At 38.5% G+C, this 25,414-nt stretch overlaps 1 protein-coding gene across 3 annotated transcripts in view; it reads left to right on the top strand.

Moving 5' to 3' along the window:
- The window catches only part of MEGF10 (multiple EGF like domains 10), a 368,384-nt gene that overhangs the window by 240,238 nt on the left and 102,732 nt on the right, over positions 1 to 25,414 (top strand). For all 3 annotated transcript variants that reach the window (XM_067731618.1, XM_067731619.1, XM_067731620.1), the window contains 3 exons: positions 2,415 to 2,547; positions 10,127 to 10,228; positions 10,571 to 10,671. In XM_067731618.1, coding sequence (XP_067587719.1) covers positions 2,432 to 2,547; positions 10,127 to 10,228; positions 10,571 to 10,671 — 319 coding nt within the window. In that variant the 5' untranslated portion in view covers positions 2,415 to 2,431. The remainder of the gene's footprint in view (positions 1 to 2,414; positions 2,548 to 10,126; positions 10,229 to 10,570; positions 10,672 to 25,414) is intronic.

Below are 25,414 nucleotides of genomic sequence, written 5' to 3' on the forward strand. Positions count from 1 at the left end.
TTTGTTACAACCAAAATATAAAAGGTTTACTTTTTTTGATGGATGAGGAAAATAGCACAGTATATTACATGTCCTTAACTGTGAAATGGGGATGATAAAAATACCTACGTAAGTTACTGTGCAGATTAAATAGGTAATTCACGTAAAAGGTTCAGCACTGTGCCTGGCACAGAGTAATAGGTCAGGAAATGTTAGCTGTTATTGTTTATCATCATCATCATTACTTTGTATTTATTTCTGTTAAGTAGCATAGCTTCTTTAATTATATAATGTTAAGCTTCAGATTTTACAACTTCATGATGGTTAGCCTGTGAGAAACATTAGTAATTTGAATTAATTTATAAGCAATATTTTGGCTACTCATTTATGCTTTATATGTTGGAATTATTTCATAATGATTGAAATCTCTCAAAGATTTCACTGCCTCTCATAGTGGCTTACACTATCTTTTAATTATCCTACAAATCCATGACCTTTATTCCTTATTCCAAATCAAACATTTTCTTTTGTTTTAGCCTTTGTGGATTTAGAGATAGGTAATTTGTCATAATATACTTAATATACTTGTGCTTATAACAATCTTGATTTTAAAGAACTTAATACTTCCTCATTTAATCTATTGTCTGGAATCTGAAGGATAAACTATTTCCTAAGGTTAGGTGTTTGCCCATATTGTTGTTATTATTTGTTTGTTTTAAGATAAACTTACCTTTTAAAACCACAAGATTATTATTCAATGAATCTGGTTCCCAGACACTAAAAACTGGTAACCTCATGGTGTGGAAAATTAGTACAACTTCTCAAAATGCCAGCTCTCACCCAGAAAATAACTGCTTAGTCCCATAATCTGACCAGTTGTTACTAGTTTCACCAGTTTACCAACAAGCAGGCTAATGCTTGTTTTCTTTTTTTTTTTTTTGGCCTCCCGGCATGTGGGATCTTAGTTTCCTGACCGGGGATTGAACCTGCGCCCCTTGCATTGGAAGCGATGAGTCTTAACCACTGGACCGCCAGGGAAATCCTGGATCAGCTATTTCTATGTCCATTTTTATAATGATTACATAAAATCATTTTATATAGTGTGACAAACTTTTCCTCCTCACTAAGGGCCAGGTTCCCCACACCCCTGCCCTCCCCTGCCTCCCAGGAGGAGGGCTTCTGTGCTTCCATCTCCATGAAGGGCTCACCCTCCACCCAAGGGGCCGTATCAGGCATCCCTCCTCACTCTTACTCCCACATCAATCACCAAGTCCTGTCTATTTCGCCTCCTGAAAAACTCCCAGAGTCACTCAGTTCCCTGCAACCCCAGTGTTACTTCCTTATTTCACTCGCAGTGGTGTCTCACCTGACCTCCCTCTAATAGTCTCCTCCTGCAGGTCCCTCACCCCCTGAAGCCAGTGATCTTTCGAATGTCACCCTGTAGCCTTTCCTAGCTCTCGGTAATCCTCGGATGAAGTTCACATACTTTGCAATGTCTTATAAAACCCATGGTGATACGCCCCATATCTTTCTCCAGCTGAGCTAGTTTGAGCTCCCTAAGTGTGCCTGACCTTCCCTCACCTCCGTTCCCTCTGCCTGGAACATTCTCCTCCCTCTTCTTCTGTCTCCTTTGCAGGCCTAACTCTTCTGAAGATATGTTACTAATTGTTTTTCCTTTTTGGTCTTTCTTCCTCTCGATAGTAATACCAGGTTCATTTTTTCTAACACTGACCGCCAAACACCTTTACACTTTTTTTCTATACACCTATGTAGAAACCTCTATAAAACAGCTGGTTTTGTCTCTGTTCAGCAGATGGGGAGACAGAAGCACTAAATATAAGAAATGTAAATCACAATTATTAAATTATAAAGATCTTGATGGGCAGGGACAGGAACTAGATGTGTGTTTTATGTCCAGTGTTTGCACGGTGCCTAGGATAGAGTGGGCATTCAGTGTACGTTGAATGAATTATTGAATGACTCTCAGTTTAAGCCTGAGGTGCCTCTGTCTTGAGTCAATGGAGCTTCTGTTTCATTGTTTATCCTCTAGGACAAATGAGGCCAGATTCCTCTGTGTGCCCTCTTCTTCCAGAAGGGAAATATGCCTGGTGAGAGAATCTGGAAGACTGTGTTGCTCTGAGCTGTTGGGGTAGATTCCTTTAATGTTAGCTGGCATGGAAGAGAAGGTCTCTTGTTATGGTGGCAATTAATGATGATTTGCACTTTTTAGTAATTTACAAAATGGTGACCATCCTGACAACATAAGAAATATCTCTCTCTCCTGGACCGTGAAAGCTGGTGACCCATCATAAATCCAAGACTCGTTATGCATGTTTCAGCCCTAGTAACAACTGGTACTGAATAGTTGATGTGCTCAGAAGAATTCTGTTTGGGTCATTTTAACGCATCTTTAATTTGGATTTTTTTTCTTGTAGGTTGTTCTTCAGAAACAATGGTTATTTCTTTGAACTCATGCCTGGGCTTTATCTGTATACTGTTATGCCACTGGATCAGGACAGCATCATCTCTGAACCTTGAAGACCCTAATGTGTGTAGCCACTGGGAAAGGTAATGGTTTTGAAAGTAGTCTGAGAAATAATTTCTGATAGATTCCTTTGTATACTCTCATTATCAGTACCATATATAAAATTAGAATTTGAGAAGAGATTATAAAATTACTTATATGTAAAAATCATTAGTTATATATAATAATTAGATAGTATAATTCACCTTGGTCTTAGAGAATATATATTATGTGAAGAAAACTTGATATACTGATTCTAACACAGGTGCAGTTGTAAGACCAAGGAAAACATTAATAGATTGATTAAAACGACCTCCCTAAAGTCTTCTCCCTGCTCTGTATCTGTTTGCAATAATTTGGTGGAACTGGACCTATGCATGGGAACCAATGAGGGAGCAGTGGAAGACAGTGTGGAATAATATCCTAGAGTGTTGAAATGAATGGCATAAAAAATTGTGCAGTAGGTGGCCTGAAAGGGAGACATGATTTCTGGAGGAACTGGCAAGGCTGCATGGAAGTATTGTCCCCTGAGATGTCTTTGAAGACCTGAATAAGACGAGTAGATGGCAGTGATTGGGTGGGGTTCTAGGATGGAAGGTAGTTTGAAACCAGTGCCATGCAGACCACTAAGGACTGTGCCCAGTAAAACTAGAGTCAGTACAGGATTGAGGAGGGCAAGGTTGAATAGATTATTTGAAAGCAGATGATATAGTATCCAGATCTAGGTGATTTGCAGTAGGAAATACAGAAGAAGTACAAAATAATAGGTCATCTTATAGTCCCTTTTGGAACACAGAAACAGCACAAACCATTTAGTGATACTGCAGTGCCGTCAAATGCAGTTTACCGTGCTCTCACGTGCTACTTGCATTCCTAGGAAAGTGTGTATCTTTATCCGAAATTAACATTGCACTTGCAAGTTGTTCAAGCAAATAGAAGGTGTCAAGTACTAGAGATTAATACATATTTGTAATAGCTGTAAGTTCAATGACATCAAACTCTTGGTCTCTTTTTCCTGTCACCCTCAGCATCCTGATAAGTACATCACAGAGTAAACATTCTAATCGCTGTGTCACCCACGGGTGGGATGCACAAAGCTCAGAGTCTTTCAGGCACAGCAGCTGTATTATTCTAGGGGCACACTGGTTCCTCACTCATAGCGTTATTTATCGGTGAGGGCTCGTCCCCAACTCCATTGGCAGTATTACATTCAGGGTAACAAAAACATATTTTCCTGATCAATCAATAGAGTTATGTAGCCTTATGAAACTTTAAGCTGTAGAGGAAATATGAATGTGTAATAAAGTTCTATGTATTTGTGCTATTAACTATGTTATATAGAATTTAAGGGAAGGGGCCTCCTATTAATTATCTTTATAATTTTCACAGAACCACTCATAAAACATTTCATCAACAAAATACATAATAAATATGATTAAAGTAATAAAAATGAATTGATGAATACGTGAATAAGAACATATCAAATTTAGAAGAGGGATCGTCCATTGGTGGTTGAAGTTCTTGGAGGATGATAGCTTTGGAATGGGAGGAAAAATCAAACTTGTTAGGTACTGTGAGATAAGAATCAAGAGATCTTGGTAATACATTAACTGTGGAGGTGAAAGAGGCAGAAAAGGCTGAGATTTAGAACCTGCTGTGAAAGAGTGGAGGTGTCACTGCACATATGGAAAAATAAAAAGAAGAGAGCTGATTTGACAGGGAAGAGATTATTGTGGTTTTATCATGTTGTATTGATATGATCAGTTTGAAATATGGGCCTGGATGAATGTTTAACTTTTCATTTAAACAAAACATTAAAAAGATATTTCCCCCAGGTTTTCTTTTTTTTTTTACTGGATGTGTTGGGTCTTCGTTGCTGCACGCAGGGGCTACTCTTTGTTGCGGTGCAAGGGCTTCTCATTGCTGTGGCTTCTCTTGTTGCTGAGCACAGGCTCTAGGCATGCAGATTTCAGTAGTTGTGGCTCGAGGGCTCTAGAACGCAGGCTCAGTAGTTGTGGCGCACACGCCTAGTTGCTCCGCGGCATGTGGGATCTTCCCAGACCAGGGCTCGAACCCGTATCCCCTGCATTGGCAGGCGGATTCTTAACCACTGCGCCACCAGGGAAGCCCCCCCCCCCCAGTTTGTTTTGACATTGTCCTATCTTATAATCGTCGTGGACAAAAAGGCCTTATGAAATATAAGAAAGAGTATTGGCTTAGCCCTGTTTTTTTCACTTAAGCAGTCCAGTGATCTTGGATGAGTCTCTTAACATCATCCAATTCAAAGATTTATTGTGAAACTTTCATCAAATAATGTATGAAAGATGTTTTGTAAAATAAAAAGTGCTGGATGAATGTAAAAAAAAATGAAAAGAGAAATATGCGCCTGAAAGTGTTTGGGAATATAGATTTGGGAGTCTCCAGCATGATGAGAGAACAGATGAGCTCTCCGAGGGAAAGGCTACAAAGAGAAAAGAATCCAAGACTTCAGGTAATCCAGCACCCACTCAGATGTACACATTTTGTCCTGATTTCTTGCTGAATATTTAACCATACTTACCAACACATAATTGCATTGTTCTCTTCACCATTTTAAATTCCCAATGTCTAAAACACTGCCTTGCATATGGCATGTGCTCAGTGAATAATTGTTGAGGAGTAAACTCACCTTCTGGTAGGAAAGGAAATGACTAAATATGGACATCAGTAGTGGGGGTGGGGAGGGGGGAGTGATAGAGAAGGGGCACATTAATCTCTAAACCTAATATAATTCCACTGTTGTACAGGTGATTAGAGTAACCGCTAAAATACTCACTAATGGGGAAGAAATTCAGTGTGGAAAAATAGGAAAATGATGGAGATTTTTTTCCTGTCTATATTTTTCCTATAAACTGCTAAAAAGAAAAATTGACAGCTACAATTTTCTTATTGATAGATTTTCTGTTATAAGGCTAGATAATGATTCTTTGAAGAAAGGTTAAAAAAAAAGTGGAATTGTTTTGGCAAGAATGGAGAAAAGGAGTATAAATTAAAATGATCAAATAAAGGTGCAGCTGACAGGTTCTCCTGTATTTTCAAAAACTGAAATGAGCTTGAATTGAAACAGGGAGAGGAAGATTAGCTTCAAGGACAAAAGTCCTGGTAGTAGGGCCAAGTAGTGCTCATTGTAGGTTTTCCTTACACTAAAGCCCACCTGTCACCAATGGTTCCGAGCCATGGAATCACCTGCAGCCTTGCTTCTCAGAGTGTGGTCTGTGGAGCTGCAGCGGCAGGAACCTCAGCTGGGAGCTTGTTGGAAATGCAGACTCTCAGGTCCCTCCCCAGACCTACTGAATCATTTATTTTCAAATAAAAGTATGCCTCATTTTAATGCAGCAATTGTGATTCTTAGAAGTTATACATGAAAGGAAATGAAGGAAAATGAAATCATTTAAAATACACAAGGGATGCTTGTTATTAAAGGAATTCTGCACAGCATCCTTTTGGAAAATGAATAACTCCATGAATCATCTGTTCCTTCTCCCCATCTCCTTTCCCTGTTGTGTGAGTTTAAGTATTTCCATATAATGGGGTTTCTTCTAAAGAAGGCACAAATGAAGAGAAGGCTTTCTCTGCCCAACCCCTTGGGGGTGGGACACAGGAGTGGTAATAATTGAAGCTGCATTCCTGAAGCGAGCAGAGATAAGAAATGATAATTATTACCGTATTTAATTAAAGTAACAAGATAATCTAGGCAGATGAAATGTAATTAACCACTTTGGAATGTGTCCAAGTGATGATGGCTTTTCCCCCCTGTTCTTTGACCTTAAATTAAATCTTGTTGGGGTTCCTCCCTGGACAATACTTAATAGTTTAAAATCACCGTGATGATATGTTTTCAGTGTGTTTGAGAAGATTAAACAAACAAGCAGGAGATAAAGGGTTTTGCATCTTGATGCTGAAAATAGTGTAGAATTGGGACCAGATTCCTTTTATACCACAGTTTGCCACTCACTGTCTGCTTTAGAAGCTTTCAATATTCTACAACATCTGAGAGGGGACAGAGGTACAGGATGCTGTCTGGGGGTCTTGGTGTTAGTACCAGCTCTAGACTGACCACTAGCACTGGGAGCTCGGTGTGGCTTATTTGTGATGAAAATGGGATTGGACTAGACAATTGAGAAGGTTGCTTCCCATTCTGTGACTTTAAGAGCAGCTGCAGATGAACAGGGAGGTGTGGACTATCAAGAGGTACTAATTAAGTTCAAACAGCAGCACTGAGGACCAGAGGAAGTCATCCAGTTCTCAGAGACATTTCCCTTCCTGATGTGGGCACACAGCTTCCAGAAAGTGGCCCCTTGAAAAGTGACAACAACTTAATTGTCTAATGATAGGTGGGTATTGAGCAAATTAGGTGTAGTTGTGAGTATTTGGTAGTCATAATTTGAAGACTATTTACTAACATGGAGAAATGCTTATGATAGCCTTAAATTTAAAAAGTAGGTTTAAAATTATGTGTATAGCATGAGTATGAAAATATAAAAACAAAAAGACAAAACTATAAGTAAAAACTAAAAACCCTAGGGATGGTAAAAGAAGTACAGCAAAATGCTATGTGTGGTTAGGTAAGAGTTATACAGTTCTCTCCCTCTCTTAAAGATTTGTTTTCCAAATTTTCTAGTGTGATTATAATATCATTAAAAATGAAAAGTTGGGGCTTCCCTGGTGGCGCAGTGGTTGAGAGTCCGCCTGCCAATGCAGGGGACACGGGTTCGTGCCCCGGTCCTGGAAGATCCCACATGCCTCGGAGCGACTGGGCCCGTGAGCCATGACCCTTGAGCCTGCGCGTCCGGAGCCTGTGCTCCACAACGGGAGAGGCCAAAACAGTGAGAGGCCCCGCGTTTGGCAAAAAAAAAAAAAAAAAAAAAAAAATTAAAAAAAAAAAGAAAAGTAAAAAAGAGATTGTTTAGAAAAGAAAAAGAATGTATGCAAAAGAACAGAAAAGAAATTTGGGTTGAAAAGGCTTAGAGCCCTTCTCCCGTAAACTTAAGTGGAAGCCTCAGTAGCTGATCAATGTGAAAAGTAATTTATATTCGGTCTGTTCTTCATTGAGTTTGAGACTGAATAATTCTAATTAGAAGTGTCAAGACTGAAGAGAAATGCTCAACCATAATGAATTTTACACTTCGATTTCCCCCAAACTCTCTATATTTCTCTATTAAAGGAAGAGCAGGTTATTTTTAGCATTTACGTGCTGGCCTCTCTTGAGAGCCCTTTGAGGGCAGGAATTGAATAGAATTTATTCAATAAACATTTGTTGAATTGGAATCCTTAATGGTTTGATTATCCTTTTATAGAGAAGAGCTTTTTTATATCCTAAAAGCAGAGAAGCATCCTGCAAATTAAGCTATTGGTGAGCAGCAAATGTCCAGGAGAGGAAGCTCATGTACTTTAACATTTTCTCTTATTGAAGAAACCTTCCAGGCTGCTAGAAATTAGTGAAAACACTTTTCACGTTTGCTTGTGGAGTCAGCTCCCCCATCACATCCAATGGCGTGTGTTTGGCCAGGGTCCCTTAGTTGATTATCACTTTTGCTCTCCAAGGCATTCAGATCTTAACACTTAACATGGCCTGTGAAATTTTGTGGGAATACTGCATCAGGCCTAGTTCTAACAAACCAATTTAGTTCAGCTAAATTAGTACTATGGAGCCTGGTAGATTACATTTTTTCACCCAAGCAGCATTAATTTAGGGTGGTTTCTTTTTCATTCCCATAGCACATGTGGAAAGTTGTTCTGTTTTGCTCATGGGAATGTAGGACTGCCTAGATGGCAGTTCCACACACACAGGACATTCATTCGCTTTGCTCTCCACTAGAAATGGAATGGAGAAATAATGCTGCAGGCCTTTACAAGCTGCTGGATAGGGAGGGAAAAGAATTGGCGAGGAAGTCTTAGAAATTGCAACAACCTGAACCTCAGGACACTGCTAGGGGTCTGAAGAAAATCTGAATAGCTTCATGTGATATTTCATTCCAAGAACGTTTATATTTTAACGCAGGCCTCTCGCTTTACCCCAAAAGAGTTATATCAGAGATGTAGGCAGTGGCATACTCGACGCTCGTCTGAACCTGTTCCTGCAGGTGTTGTCTGCTGGAATAGAAGGAAGTAGTCATCTGAAATGTATGTTAGAAATGCAGAATGCCAAGTAAGAAGGGATCTCCAAGAACACCTCTGAACCCCTGGTTTTATGATGTGATTGTCAAAACCCCGGGAAGTGAGGTTACCTGCTGAAGGTCAGCCAGGTGCTCAGTGTCAGATCAGGATGATAACCCTGCCTTATTCTAATCCAGTGATTTTTTCACTGGGACTTATTGCATCTGCCTCAGGCTTGTGGAGGATCCCTAAATTTACCTAGAAATCAAGTTGCAATGTCCCAAAGAATCAAGTACAAACAGTATGAATTGTATGATTAATTCATGGATGTCTCATAATGGCTGAGAGAGACCACTTGGAGAAAGAAATTGCTCTGTTTGTGAGGCCAATACTGCTTAGCTTTTCAAATTAGAAGTTTCTGCTCTCTATCTAACCTGAACTCTTCAGGCTGAAATTTTAACCTCATTCCTTCCGTACCTTCTGTAGTTGATAGTTCCTATTAATGAACTTGGGCTATTGATCTACACCAAGTGAGTCCATGATTGAGGCCCATTTTGTTGTTGTCATTGTTGTTAGCATGAATTAAAGATTTTAGTGGAAATCTTTAAGAGACTGTTAAAGAAAATAGAATAAATTGTTTTGAAAAGAAGATTCTCCAGATTTTCCTGTAGGCAAGAAATCTGAGCTCTTGAGCATGTAATAGACTGCTTTGAAATGAAGAAATATAGGATTGAACATTGAATATTCTTTATATTTCATGGGTGCTTTTCAGCCACATTCTTAGGCCCTTAGGAGTGCATGCTTTTACTCTAACAAGAAGCTGTTAGTGAAAATATGTTGGAAAACAGACTGTTTAAGTAGCAACAGGTTGTTCATATGATTATTTCAGGCTAACTGTCTCAGCCATATGTTTAGAATTGGGTTTAAAGACTTCTTTGTAGCTTCTATGTAGAGGTTGTATATAGTCTTCCATTGCCTAAGAAGTAGGGCAGGCACAAGAAAGAAAATTATTACAAGTTCCAACCAGAGAAATATAGTCTTTCTGATTTTCCAAAATCAGTAGCAAAATGTACTTGGATTGTCTTTTTGCTGATTACCCTTATTATTTGCATGAGGCCTAGATTGAAAACAATTTGTGAAAGGTCTTGATATCCCTGGACCCCGGGGGAGGGGATGGAATTAAATACAGAAAAATATGTGGTGATACGTTTTTAAATTTAGGAATATCAGAGTTTTGGGTGAATAGTAAATGAGATTTTTTTGAACTGTATAGGATGAACCCTTGTCTTTAAAATATATTATTAATATTGGATCTTTTAGGGTTCTAGTACAAATAGAAACCTGAAAAAACCTGAAGATTCTCTGTTAAAGGTCAGTGTGGAGTTGCAAGTGGAGATAATTTAGCCAGTCACTGTTTTTTTGGTACACAGCCTATCAGTAATGTAAGAAAGAGAAATACTGATTCCTTCTCTTTCCTCTTCTTTTCAGCTACTCCGTGACTGTGCAAGAGTCATACCCACATCCCTTTGATCAAATTTACTACACTAGCTGCACTGACATTCTGAACTGGTTTAAATGCACGCGACACAGGTAATGGAAGCTCAGATGTATTTCTGTGTTTGGCAAGCTGGGAAGGAGTCTGATATGAGATATCTCGAGATAAGTGAAGTAGGGAAGTCATGAAACTTGATTCCTTGAAATAAAGTGTAGGTTGGCTTAAATGGACAATCAGTATATTCTTAGCAAATTAGTGAGTTAGCATAATATTGGTCAAAACATATATCCCATGTTTCTTCTTAATTATTTTGGAGTACTTTGCTTTTTATACCTTTATTATATTTAATAGCTTTTTGTATTAAAATATAAAGTCTTGATTTCTAATCAAATTACAGGTCCAATAAAGTAACAATGTGATTTTTCCCCTTTCTATAGAATCAGTTATCGGACAGCCTATCGACATGGAGAAAAAACTATGTATAGGCGCAAATCCCAGTGTTGTCCTGGATTTTATGAGAGCAGGGAAATGTGTGTCCGTAAGTAAGACTTGCATCCCTTGGAGGTTCATTTATTTTTTGCAGTGTTGGTTTGCATTTAGGGGAGGCTGGAACAGAGGCCTGGGGAGATGGGGCATCGTGGATCATTCCCTTTCATTCACTGCTGCTTTCTTGGCCTGTGTAAGGAGGGAAGCATTAACTGTGTCCCTCTGTCCTATGAAAAATCTCCAAATGAATGTCACTTGAGGAGAAAGCAGATGTTGTAGAAAGATGATTCAAGGCAGGATGCTGCGATGTTCATTACAGTCCTTCAATAAATGTCTGTTTGGAAATTGGTCAGGAAGTCATTGAACTTAGGTCACAGAAGAGAACAGAGATATAACCTTCCTGCAGCAGCTCAACAGAGTCCCGAGTCAACTTCTGAAAGGCCAGCATGTTCTTTTCTGATACATAGAATGATACGCTTATTAAAGGTAGAGGAGCTTTCGCAATAGGAAATGACTGTAAGTCTGGGTTACAAAGTAGACCTTTTTTCATTGTCATTTCTCTCCTCCCTCCCCTCCCCATCTCACCAATTCATTTTGCGATGTTTTGTTTTGTTTTTTAACATCTTTTTTGGAGTATAATTGCCTTACAGTGTTGTGTTAGTTTCTGCTGTATAACAAAGTGACTCAGCTATACATATACATATATCCCCATATCCCTTCCCTCTTGCGCCTCCCTCCCACCATCCCTATTCCACCCCTCTAGGTGGTCACAAAGCACCGAGCTGATCTCCCTGTGCTATGCGGCTGCTTCCCATTAGCTAGCTATTTTACATTTGGTAGTGTATATATGTCCATGCCACTCTCTCACTTCGTCCCAGCTTACCCTTCCCCCTCCGTCTTCAAGTCCATTCTCTACATCTTTGAGATGTCTTAAGAGAAGTTTGATGTTTTATGATGCACTTTAGGAAATCCTAGAATATCATGTGACATGCAGTTTGCAATTGGGGTTTCTTACCATTGTGTTTAGGACACGTAGAAGAGAGCAACAAATACAATTTTATTCAAATATCTTGGCTCAACACAAAGTTAGAGGGACACCTTTGCTTTCTGAGCTGAGATGCTGCTGTTGAGTAGTATAGAGAGAGACAAAGTTCTGCTCTAATTTGGAGGTACTAGGAGTGGTTGGACACATCACTGGGCTTAAAACTCTGCAGAGCTGAGTGATAGCACTGGCTTGGCCATCAATCTTCTGGGTGGCCCTGGATAAACCATTTATAACTCTTTGAGGCTAATTTGCTCTCAAGCAGCAAGGGGGTTTGGACCAGTGTATGTGTCATCTTCCTTCCAATCCCTGGAGTCTATTCTTTATTTATATAGATGGGGTGATTTCTCAAATTTTTATTCAAAACCAAGGCTATACATAATAAATGTTCGTTGAAGAGAAATTATAAAATGTAACTAAGTGAAAAGAAGAAAATACAAATATGTTGTGAATGTCTTTCCTGGTCAGTAAATGAACTTCTGTAACATTTAACAAAAGTCAGTATGTTATTGCATTATAGATGTTTATTTGACTGATCTCAACTCTTGAATATTTACATGATTTCCGAGTTTTAACTATTATGGACTGCTTTAGAAGACATCATTGTGGTTAAATCTTTGTTCATATCCATAATTAATAGGTAAGGATAACTTCCTAATAGTAGAATTGCTGGGTCAGAGGCATACACATATTTCTAAGATGTTTGGTGTTTTTCCAATTTATACCACCACCAGCAGTATAGAATGTCTTTTTGCTTATACCCTGTGGCAATTTTCCGTTTGCTATTTTTTTTCTTTATTTGCATGTGTTTGATTAATAATGATGCTGAATAAGAAAACTTACATGTTTATAATCAAACATCTTAGAGAATAATCATGAAGTGATCTCTGTGGCCCAGGCTGATGGGAAATTTTCAAAGGAAAGCCCTGAATACACACAGAGTGAAGAGTGGGGAGGCTTCGCTGTTTGGGCTGGCCACTTTACAGAAGCTTCGGGATGATATTATCTTGGTGCACTTACCAGGGTTCAAACTTACAAATACAATTGTCAGCACACTGAGAAAATAGTTCTGTCTCCCAGGATTCTCTTCTCTTAACCCAGGTCATAGGAACCATCTATAAAGCTGGGATGCTAATTCATTGTTACACAGAACCTGGAGAGGTGCTTACAGTCTCCTAGTCATACCTTTTCTCCTTGAAGGTCTGGCATGTGAAAAACTAGATTTTATTGGCAGCTGATGTGGGGAGTGTGGATCTGAGCAAGGTCAGTTAGAGAGAAAATTTTTAGTGCTTCGTGGTTCCAGCCTCCCAGAACCCAACACCGCCATCATTTTATTCAGTAGTGCAGCCTGCCTCAGAAAGCAAGGCTATCCCACAGCACCATCATACCTGCTAAAAATTATTGCCGTCATATGATGGTAAAGATAACTCTTCCTTGATCTCACACAAGACAGGTTGCAAGGTGTCCTCCTGACCGCTTGGATGGACACCTCTAGAATTTGCCTCTAAAATTCTCCTTTTCTAAGCCTTCTTGGATGACCAACTGTTCCTGGAGACTGAAATATTTTTTCTTCAGATATGTTAATATATTTAATCAGCTTACTGTCTAGTCTCAAAGGCCTAGAAGCTATTTGATCTCTTTAAGGGTATTTTGCATGTCTCCACTCTGATGTCTTGATTTCACAGCTTAACCCCAGAGGACAATCATGCTTCCCTGATTTCCTTGTTCGTGGGGATGCCACTGGTAAATCTTCTGTTCTCTCAACAGCTGACACTAGTGAGGCACCCTTGTGGACAGAGAAGGAAGAGAGAACACATGATTCTTTGTTCTGCTTTCATAATCTTCTTTTCAACTAGGTTTTGCTGCCAGGCACCTAGCACTGTCACCATTTTAACTGTTTCCAGCAAGTTATCAAAAGGAATTGAAACACAGGAATTGATAATAATTTTAGTTTAATTTTGGTAATCAGTTTACCTAGAAGGCAAAAAAAGGATGGTTTCACATAACCACCTGTATTAGGAAAATAGTTTCTTTTAGGTGTCTGGAGTATCTCCCCTGGAGAGAAAGTTCCATCCTCCCATCCCTCTCCACCCCTGCTGCATCCTGCCCAAGATTATGCATCTCTGCTAAACTCTCAGGCTGTGCAGAAGCTGCTGGTCCACAGAGCACACTTTGGGTAACAAGGGTCTGTGTTCAGAAGACAGACATGTACCATCAGGCAGGAAGAGCCAAAATGGAGTGTTCAGGGAATAACGTGGTTAGAAGCCTTTCCTAAGAATCTGGTCGGAGAAAAAGAATGAATTGGAAAATCTTCCAAGGAGAAAATACTAGACATGAAGATGTCTATGATTCCTTCCTGAGGTTTTAACCTGTTCATAAAATTAATTAAGCTTGTAAGTGTATTCATTTTTCAGAGTTACTATTATTGCCTAATTGTGTGTTTCATTGCTTTTTTAAAAACTGGAATATCATGTATTTACTTTCTTGACTTTTTAAAATATTTGAAATAATAGAGTTGTCATACACTATCATGTTAGTTTCAGGTTACTACATAGTGATTTGACATTTCTATATATGAAGAAATGATCTCCAGGATAAGCCTAGTAACTATGTGTCCCCATACAAAGTTATTACAACATCATTGACCATATTCCTTATGCTGTATATTACTTACATACCTGTGGTTTATTTATTTTATAACTGGAGAGTTTTACTTCTTAATTGCCTTCACCTATTTCACCCCCACCCCCTCCTCCCAGAAACCACTCATTTGTTCTTTGTATCTATGATTCTGTTTTCATTTTATTTTGTTTTTAGATTCCACATATAATTGACATTATACAGTATTTGTCTTTTCTGTCTGACTTATTTTACTTAGTATAACACCCTCTATTCATTTTGTTGCAAATGGCAAGATTTCATTCTCTTTTATCTGAATAGTATTCCACTATATATGTATATCACATCTTTATCCATTTATCCATTGATGGACACTAGGTTGTTTCCACATGTTGGCCTTTGTAAATAATGCTGCAGTGAGCATGGGGCGGCAGATATCTTTTTGTGTTAATGTTTTGTTTCCTTCAGATAAATATGCAGAAGTGGAATTGCTAGACCACATTGTAGTTCTATTTTGAATTTTCTGAGGAACTTCCATATTTCCATAGTGGCTGTACTAATTTATGTTCCCACCAGCATTGCTTTTCTCCACATCCTTGCCAACACTTGTTATATCTTGTTTTTTTGATGATAGCTATTCTAACAGATGTGAGGTGATGTCTAATTGTGGTTTTGATATGCATTTCCCTGATGATTAGTGATGATGAGCACCTTTTCACATACCTGTTGGCCATCTGTATATCTTCTTTAGAAAAATATATATTCAAATCCTCTGCCCATTTTTTAATCAGATTTTTTGGTTTATTTTTGCTTGTTGATGGTTTTGTTTGTATTTGCTTTGCAATGGCTTTTTAGTTTGGTGGAGTCTCAGTTGTTCATTTTTGCTTTTGTTATCTTTGCTTTTGGTGCCAAATCCAAAAAATCATCACCACAACCCCATGTCAAGGAGCTTACCACCTATGTTTTCTTCTAAGAGTTTTATCATTTCAGGTCTTGCGCTCAAGTCTTTAATCCATTTTGAGTTGATTTTTGTGTATGGTGTAAGATATGGTCCAGTTTCATTTTTTGCATGGGGCTGTCCAGTTTTTCCAACATCATTTATTGAAGAGACTGTTCTTTCCCTCTTGTATGTTCTTGGCTCTTTTGTTGTAAATTAATTGACCACACATATATGCATGGGTTTGTTTCTGGACTCTCTATCTGTTCCATTGATCTATGTGCCTGTTTTTATGCCAGTACCATGCTGTCTTGATTACTATAGCTTTGTAATAAAGTTTGAAATCACAGCGTGTGATACCTCTAGCTTTGTTCTTTTTTCTCAAGGTTGCTTTAGCTCTTTGGGGTCTTTTGTGGTTCCACACAAATTTTAGGATTGATTTTTCTATTTCGGTGAAAAATGCCATTGGAATTTTGATAGGGATTGAATTGAATCTGTAGATGGCTTTGAGTAGTATGGACATTTTAACAATATTAATTCTTCCAAACATGAGCATGGAATGTATCAAATATATTTGAGTCAGGTTTTATGTATTTGTGTCTTCTTCAGTTTCTTTCATCAATGTCTTATAGTTTTTAGTGTGCAGGTCTTTCACCTCTTTGGTTAAATTGTTTCTAGATTTTTTTATTCTTTTTGATGACATTATAAATGGAATTTTTTCTTACTTTCTTTTAAAGTTAGTGTTAATAATTAATTTTGATTTACTAAAGTTATAAATCTAAAACCTAGTTGTTTCTTGACATAGAAACCAAACTTACGGTTCCCAAAGGGGAAACGGAGGGTGGGAGGATAAATTAGGAGTATGGGATTAACAGTTACAAACTACTATACATAAAATAGATAAGCAACAAAGATTTACTGTATAACACAGGGAACTATATTCAGTATCTTATAACAACCTATAATGGAAGATAATCTGAAAAAATATATATATGTAGCTGAATCACTTTGCTGTACACCTGAAACTAACACAATATTGTAAATCAACTATAGGTCAATAAAAAAAAAATAAACAACAGCAACAGCAACAAAACCTAGTTGTTTCTTAAGCTAAAATCACCTTACAGGTGTTTCATTCATCAGTCTAACAAAATTTAACAACACATAAACATAAAAGGGCCTTTGACTAATGTTTTACATATTTAAACACCATCAAGTTTTTAAAATGGAATTTGTATATTTAATAAATTTGAATCCTATTTTAAATAATCCGGCTTTTAGGGTGACAAACGATCCCATGTGCTTAAATAATTTTTCTAAATCTAATAAGTTCAACTTATTAATAAGGTGGAATCTTAAATTCTCTTAAATGTTCTAATATTGTATTTGTAAAATTTCAACTTTAACATTTCTAATCAGTTATTTCACTACACTTTTAAAAAATGAAATTAGAAGACCAGCCCCTTGTTGCAATAGACCACATTCTTTTATGTATTATAATTATCTTCTCAAAACAAAAGTTATAAACACTATAGATTTTGATTCTCACACACGTTTCTATATTAAATTCAAAATATTCACACAGCTGACGGATACCCACTAAGCAAATAATTATATCATCTCATTTTTTTGGGGGGGGGGTTATTTTAAAATAGTATTCTGGTGGTCTCTTTTCAGTTTGCTAATATTATTTAGTTAGTTAGCTAATTGTAGTAAAAACTACATAACATTAAATTTGCCGTCTTAATCATTTTTAAGTGTACAGTTCAGTGGTGTTAAGTGTATTCACATTGTTTTACAACAGACCTCTAGAACTTTTTCATTTTTCAAAACTGAAACTCTATACCCATTAACACCTAATTTCCCCTCTCCCCTACCTTCAGCTCTTAGAGACCACATTTTTACTTCTACTTTATATTTCTAGGATTTTGACTACTTTAGATACTTTATATGAGTGGAATCATGGATTTATTTCACTTAGTGTAATGTCCTCAAGATTTATCCATGTTGTAGCCTGTGATAGGATTTCCTTTTTGTTTTAAGGCTACATAATCTTTTGTATTGTTTTCTGAAGTTTCTTAAATACCAGAGAACATGTTCTTTGATTAACTGCCTTGACCAAACATACTGAGCCCTTTATCTACTCTAGATGTTGTATCCTGTATTCCTTAGATTTAAGACATATGATTTAATAGTCCTAGTTTTCAAGTTAGATTACAACCCTCTACCCAGTTGGCTATACCAATTGATTGAATTTTGTGTATCTTTAGTCATTAAGATATATAAATGTATTTTTTGGCCTAACTTTAACTACCATGATAATTGCTACAATTATCTTTTCTTTTCATATAATTCTTATCTTTTATGACCACACATCTCTTGTAAATATTGGTATCTGGTTACATTTTGCAAATCTCATAGCTGTGTTTGAATGTGAAATCGCAACCTCTAAAGTCATCTTGTTCATCCTCTTCCACCTTGCCTTGGTGCTGATCCCATGTATTGTCTGAAGTCACAAGGGTGTCAGTTGTCTGGCTTTTCCTCCAGAGTATTAATTTCCTCCACAAGATCACCAATCTCCAGACACTTCTCATCTTCCATCTTCTCAGCCCCCATACCCCAAGATTTCATATAGTTCTCTAATTTAGAATTTTGACCTTGTTCCCAAAATGAAAAGATGCATAACACAAATTGGCTTAAACATAGTGCTTTCCAGGATTATCTGTTAACATCTATTTCAACCTCACTGTTTTGCCTGCCTCACTTATGTTTTCTTCCTTTCTTCTTTCTTTCCTTTCTGCATTCCCTCCTACCTACCTGCTTATTCTAATGTTTGACACTTAAAGATGCTCACTGCAGCCACTAAACTATCTTGTATCTCTTTGCACATGCAAAAGATTAATAAGACAAATTTAGTGGGGTTTCTGGGACAAAGAGTATGCATGTTGTAACAGTAAGATTAGGTTTGGCTATGAGTAAAACTCTGTTTCTTTCTCACATGAGTCCAGAGGTTGGTAAACCAATAAGGAACCCAGGCAATTTCCACCTTTCTGCTCCACCACGTCTAGGGTGGAGCCTTCATCTTCATGTGCCATTATTGATCACCCCACATCAATCTAGGTCCCAAGCAATGGATGGAAGAGGCAGGAGAAAGAGGCAAATGACAATGCCAGCTGTTTCCTGAGGAGAGTTTCTAGAAGTGATCACATTCCATTTCTGCTTTGACTAGACCTTAGTCATATGACCTCACCAAGCTATAAGGGCATCTTTATTCTGGGTGGTCAGGGGCCCAGTAAAAATATATTTCTGTAGGAAGGGAATAATGGATATTGGGAGAAAGGAGAAATCTGAGTCACATTTTAAGACTTTTTGATACAAACTTCCAAATTGCTGTCTAGACAGGTTCTAATAACTTGCATGCCCACAAGGAGTATATGAGGGTGCCCACTTCCCTATATCCTCACCAACATTAGGCATTATTATTTCTTTCAACCTGTTGGGTGACAAAAATGGTACCTTGCTTTACTTTGCATTTCCTTAATTATTATTCTGTTCTCTTAAGAAATATATGTTTGTTAGTCACTTGTATTTTGGCTTCAAGGGGGATAAAGTGAGAGTGCTTTGTGTCTCAAGAGCCATAGAAATGCTGGGTAGAAACAACAGGTGTCAGTGGAGAGAGAAATGTGCTGATTTCCAGGCTGGTAAAAGAGATAGTTTGAGACTGAGACTTGAATAACAAATGCCACGGGCCAAGCCAGCAAAAGACCCAGGCCCTTCAGGGCCCCTTACCCTTACCACCATCTCTGGGATCCATTCTCTCCTAACCCCAAAGTCCACAGGTCCCTCTCTCCCAAGGCCTCAACTGTTTGTAGCTCTGGGAATGGCTTGGAGCCAGGGCAGCCCCTTGTCTTCTCCCACAGCCCCCACCATGAGCCCTGAGGAGAGAAGCATGATCCCTGCTACCATGGCAGCGAGGGGAGCTCTAGGGAGCCCTAGACAGTGATATGCAAACTCCCAGGTCTGCGGAAAGGAGCTGAGACCCAGACTCGTGATCTCCACAGTCCTGTACTTGAGGAGTATATAAGGATTTGAGGCTGCCCTAGGCATCCAAACCATTATTTACAACACTAGAACTTTAGGAAGATGTGTTTGGCCATACACACAACTGATTTCCAAACACATCTTTGGAACCTGACCTCTTAGCAAGTGGGAGTTGCCTGTAAATTTGGTTTCATGGGACTAGGAAAAGCTCACAGGACAACAGCAAAGTGGGAAGTTGGCAGCTATCCCTCTGTGGGAAGGATTGGCTAATCCTGAGATGAGGCTAGCAATACATTTTCCCTCCCATTTCCTTTACTGATGGCAGAGAAAGCAGATCACTGGAAGCAAGGCTGCTTGCCGCAGAATCGTGAATGGACAAAGGGCATGGCCTGGGGTCCCTTCTCTTGTGCAGCTCCCATCCTTTTGCCCAGATGCCCAGTCTTCTGCTGCTGGATGCTGCTGCAGAGGAAAGGACTGTTGTGATGAATGTTTCCTTTGTGGTGGACTTGACTCTCTTACCCTGTTTTTGTTAGATTGTGGAGGTCAAATGCTAACTTCAAATTAAAGCTATAATGGGGGCATCCTGGGCAGTGTGGCTTACAGGGAAGATGCAGGAAGAGGTTTGGGGCCTGGGTCGCCACCCTGTTGCCTTGTAGGCCAGCCCTGGTGGTAGAGGATCAGTTCCCATGGATGTGCCCTGGCTGTCTTTGGCAATCATTAAGAGAACTTTGGAACTGTAAATAAGAAGGCTTCACTCCCGCACACTGAACTGTATATGATTTCCTGTGTTTAGTAGAGAGGAGTGTGACAATTGATTACCATAGCACTGAATGAATATTCACAGCTGATTTTTAACTTGGCCACTTTTGTGAAAAAACTGAACTGGCTAGAACTCTGGTCAGTGTTTATATAAAAAATATTTCCTGCTGATGAACTTTACTCTTGTTTGAATGCCATGTTTCAATAAGCAATGGGTTTTAAACCCAAGTTTTGGGTTAAGGGCTTAAAGACATCTGCAGCTCACTTGCCCAGGACTATTTTCCTTCCAGAAGACTGAAATGCCACACAGGGGGCACGTTAGGGGCGCAGTTAGGCTATTTGCCACATAACTCATATGTTTCCACCTATTTCTTCCTTTTATATTGGAATATTATGTTGTATTAGACTGGAATTAACAAAGAGCTTCCCTTTTGGGAGAGAGGGTAACATTTCTTAGAAGCGGCTACCTCGAACATTGTGTTTGGAAGGATTTTGAGGCCATGTCTATGCTAAGAGAGAAAACAGAGTGACTCATTAATGATTTCTGTCATGGTCATTGGGTGGCCTGAGTGCCCCACATTTGCAATCCCTGTATTAGACTCTGTCTGGCATCCTATGACATTTTGGACCTCTTGAGTCATGGAGATATCAGTTGAGATTCCTGAATCATGCACCTGGTCATAGGCTTCTGTTATACCTAACTTCTCCATTTAACTGGGAAGTTATATGTACTATTCCTGTTCTTGTCTCCAGGCAGAATGCATTTCCTCTTTGTGAGCTGGAATATTTAGCAAGTTAACTCGGGATAATATTGTAGGCAATTTTATTTAGGGAGTGGAAAAAGGTTTTCAATGGCCACATTTTGCCTCAGTGTCAGCCATCGGAGGGTCCGATGGCGGGGGAATCGCAGGCTTGAGGAACTGGCCAAATGGTCAAGGCTTTTGGGAAGAGCTGCCCTGCAGGTACTTGTTTCTCCCACCTGGAGAGGATGGAGGGACACCTTTAATTCTTTATCCAGGCTTCATGTTATTTTGGTCTTTTGCTGCTGAAAAGTCTTGGGCTCAGATTTTTCAGGATGAGAAGAGCTAGAGTGCAGCCTTGTTTTGGGGGGCTATGAAGATTCAGTCTTTGGTAGAGGGCTGTTTTGCGGTGAGCTGGGCTTCTCTGGGGGATTCCTGGGAGCATGGTGAGAATTTAGGGGAGGAGGGGCAATCAGAGCCTTCTGCTCTGGATTTGTTTGAGTCTCACACTCACAAGTTTGTTTAGTAATAAAGTTGTGATCTTGTCAAATATTTCCAAACAACCTTAGTGTGTAGATTATTTTAAGCAGACCCTTTTGAGTATAGATAAAAGTGAGACAATCCTGTTAAGCTATCCAGAGAAACCATGAACTGACAGCAAAATCAGATGGTATTCCTAAGTACACCTACCCATGATGCCCTTTCTGCCACTGGCAGTGGATTTTTTCATGTTTCCATAGGGACCCTGTATTCTGTTGCCATGGACCCCGACTTGGTTCAGAGGAATGTACCAGTAAATACTGGGAAAGATTCTTTGTCAACATACTGCACCAGCAGAAATTCCAATTTTCCCACACATCTATTGGAATCTAATGTTTTCTGGTTTTGGTCATTGGTGTCTGCTAGTAGTGAAGACTGGATATCTGATAATCAATGCAGGGAACCTTTTTTGCTTTATTGATTATAAATGCTTGCTCACTACTTAGGGTTTTATAGATAGAAATCATGAATTTAATAATGATAATGAAAACCACTATGAATTCAAGATAGCCTCCATCTAAACATATGGAAATCTTGTCTGCTGCCTGCTTTTTCCTTAAGGAAGCCTGACTTTAGAGTCCCATGGAGACAGGGCCAAAGGGAAACAATGGAAAGCTTTACCTTATCTCTAGAAAATGAGTTTCTGCAATTTCAGTCTGTGTAGGACAGGTAGAATTTTTACAGTCCTAATAATGTATGCAGTCTCCTTACAGGGATAGATAATAGCTAATGTAGAAGCTCAGAACTGAGAAGCAATTGTTTATTGCACTGTGGTTCAAATATTGTTAGAGAAAACTAAAAGTAACTGAAAAATTACACTTTGATCTAAGTGACCAACCACAAAACATTAACAAGACCAGGTGATGACAGAACTTGCATTTTTTAGTCTGGGATAGCACTTTTACAGGTAATCCAGTGGTAAACCTAGTACATCCCTCCAACCACACACACAGATGCTAAGAGGAAAGGGAGACTGATGCACAGATACAGGCAATGCTCCATGGGCACTGTTCTTTTCTTAAGCTACAGTAATATCCCAAGTTCCAGATGTCGTTTTTTTCTTGATGAATAATTCTTAAAAAGATTTAAAGGAAATCATCTAGAGCTCCAAGAGAACTATCATATAGAAAAGCAGTCTTCTTAGCTAGGTCACAGAAGGCAGCATGATCTGAAGGTGGACCTCCCTGGCCAGCTGGGCTCACTGGAGGGGCAAGAGCTGTATGACAAGTCTAAAGATATGTCACCCAAACTGAGGTTTAAGCTTTAAAAACAACTGAGTTAATTTATTGAACTCAGCATGTAATTGAGGGACAGAAAAAGAAATGTGCTACCTCAAATGAAATCCATCTGTTGATCCAGGGAGGAGAATAGGTTTCCAGAAACTTGGACCCTGGGTATTATCTGTAGCTGCGTGCCCCAAGTGTGAACTACTGAGTACTCTTCTTGAAGAATTCACTGTTGCATTATCCAGTAAAATTGGGAAATGCCTTGTGCTGGATCCCCTTTATCAAAAATTCATATTTGACATGTAAATTTTTTTTTTTTTTTTTTTTTTTTTTTTTATTTTTTTGCGTTACACGGGCTTCGCACTGCTGTGGCCTCTCCCGTTGCGGAGCACACAGGCCCCGGACGCGCAGGCTCAGCGGCCATGGCCCACGGGCCCAGCCGCTCCGCGGCACGTGGGATCCTCCCAGACCGGGGCACGAACACGCGTCCCCTGCATCAGCAGGCGGACTCCCAACCACTGCGCCACCAGGGAAGCCCTGACATGTAAATTTTTATTGAAGACTTTGGGAATAATTGGAGTAAATGCATGTCTCAAACTTATTTGGCCATAAAATTCCCTACCTCTCCACCCCTCTTTTCTATTTCTTCTAAGAACATGATGGAACAAATAGTCTCCAGAGTCTACTTATTTGGGAAACAATGCTGTAAGGCATTTGGTTTGCTTTTATATAACCTTAGGCTGATAATTATAAATATTTAACTTTATCAGAGACTCTTTGGATCTTTATTTTCTTGTTTCTTTTCCAGCTTTATGGAGATATTATTGACATATAACATTGCATAAGTTTAAGGTATACAATGTGATGATTTGATATACTTACATGTTGCAAAATGATTACCATGATAGGGTTAGTTAACACCTCCTCCATCTTACATAATTACCACTTCTTCTTCTGTGGTGAGAATATTTAAAATTTACTCTCTTAACAGCTTTCAAGTATTGATATATAATAAAATATTGGTATCTGTAGTCACCCTGCTGTACATTAGATCCCAAGAACTTATTCATCGTACAACTGGAAGTTTGTGCCCTTGGATAAACATCTCCCCATTTCCCTCACCCCTGCCCCTTGACGCCCAGCCCTGGCAACCACCGGTCTACTCTCTGTTTCTATTAGTTCAGCTGTTCCAGATTCCACATATAAGTGATATCATACAGTATTTGTCTTTCTCTGTCTGACTTATTTCACTTAGAATAATGCCTTCACGGCCATCCATGTTGTCACAAGTGGCAGGATTTCCTTCTTTTTTATGGATGAATAATAGTTCATTGAATATGTGTGTGTGTATGTGTATGTATGTGTGTGTATATATATATATATATATATATATAAAATCGCACATTTTCTTTATCTACTCATCAGCCAAAGGACATTTGGATTATTTTCATATCTTGACTATTATGAATGCTGCTGCAATAAACAGGGAAGTGCAGATATCCCTTTGAGACACTGATTTTATTTCCTTTGGATATGTACCCAGAAATAGAATTGTGGAATCATATGGTAGTCCAATTTTTGATCTTTTGAGTAGCCTCCATACTGTCTTCCATAGTGGCTATATCAATTTTCATTCCCACTAACAGTGCACAAGGGTTCCCTTTTCTCTATATCCTCACCAACAATTGTTATCTCTTGTTTTTGATGATTGCCATTCTAACAGGTGTGAGGTGAGGTGATATCTCATTGTGGTTTTGATTTGCATTTTTCTGATGATTGGTGATGACAAGCACCTTTTCATGTACCTGTTGGTGTGTGATCCTTTTATATATTGTTGAATTCAGTTTGCTAGTATTTTGTTGAGGATTTTTGTATCTCTATTCATCAGAGATATTGGCCTGTAATTTTTTTTTTTTTTTGTAGTGTCTTTGTCTGGTTTTGGCATCAGGGTAATTATGGCCTCATAGAATGAGTTTGGGAGTTTTAGCATAGTTTGAGAAGGATGAGTATTAACTCTTCTTTATATTTTTGGTAATGTTTTCATGTGAAACTGTCCAGTCCTGGACTTTTGTTTGTTGGAAGTTTTTTGGTTACTGATTCAAATTCACTGCTACTAATTGGTCTGCTCAGATTATCTACTTCTTGATTCAGTCTTGGAAGACTGTATATTTCTAGGAATGTTTCCATTTCTTCTAGGTTGTCCAATTAGTTGACATATAACTGTTTGTAGTATTCTCTTACGATTGTTTGCATTTCTGTGGTATCAGTTGTAATTTCTCCTTTCTCATTTTTTATTTTATTTATTTGGGTCCTCTCTCTTTCTTTTAATGAGGCTGACTAAAGGCTTATCAAATTTTTTAATCTTTTCAAAAAACCAGCTCTTGGCTTCACTGACTTTTTTCTATTATTTTGGGGACTATTTTATTTATTTCTGCTCTGATCTTTATTATTTCCTTTCTTCTGCTAACTTTGGGCTTTGTTTGTTCTTCTTTTTCTAATTTCTTAGTTAGGTTATTTATTTGAGATTGTTCTTATTTCTTGAGGTAGACCTGCATTGCTATAAACTTCCCTCTTAGAACTGCTGTTGCTGTGTCCCATAGATTTTGGAAAGTTGTGTTTTTATTTTCATTAGTCTCAAGGTATTTTCTGATTTCGTCTTTGATTTCTTCATTGATCCATTGGTTTTTTTTAGTAGCATGTTGTATGATGTCCATGTATTTGTGTTTTTTCCCATTTTTCTTCTTGTAATTGATTTCTAGTTTCATTTATGTTGTGGTTGGAAAAGGTGCTTGATATAATTTCTGTTCTAAATTTGTTGAGACTTCTTTTGTGACCTAGCATGTGATCTATCCTGGAGAATGTTCCATGTGCCCTTGAGAGAATGTGTATTC

Source organism: Pseudorca crassidens, chromosome 3, assembly GCF_039906515.1.
Source record: "Pseudorca crassidens isolate mPseCra1 chromosome 3, mPseCra1.hap1, whole genome shotgun sequence".
NCBI lineage: Eukaryota > Metazoa > Chordata > Mammalia > Artiodactyla > Delphinidae > Pseudorca > Pseudorca crassidens.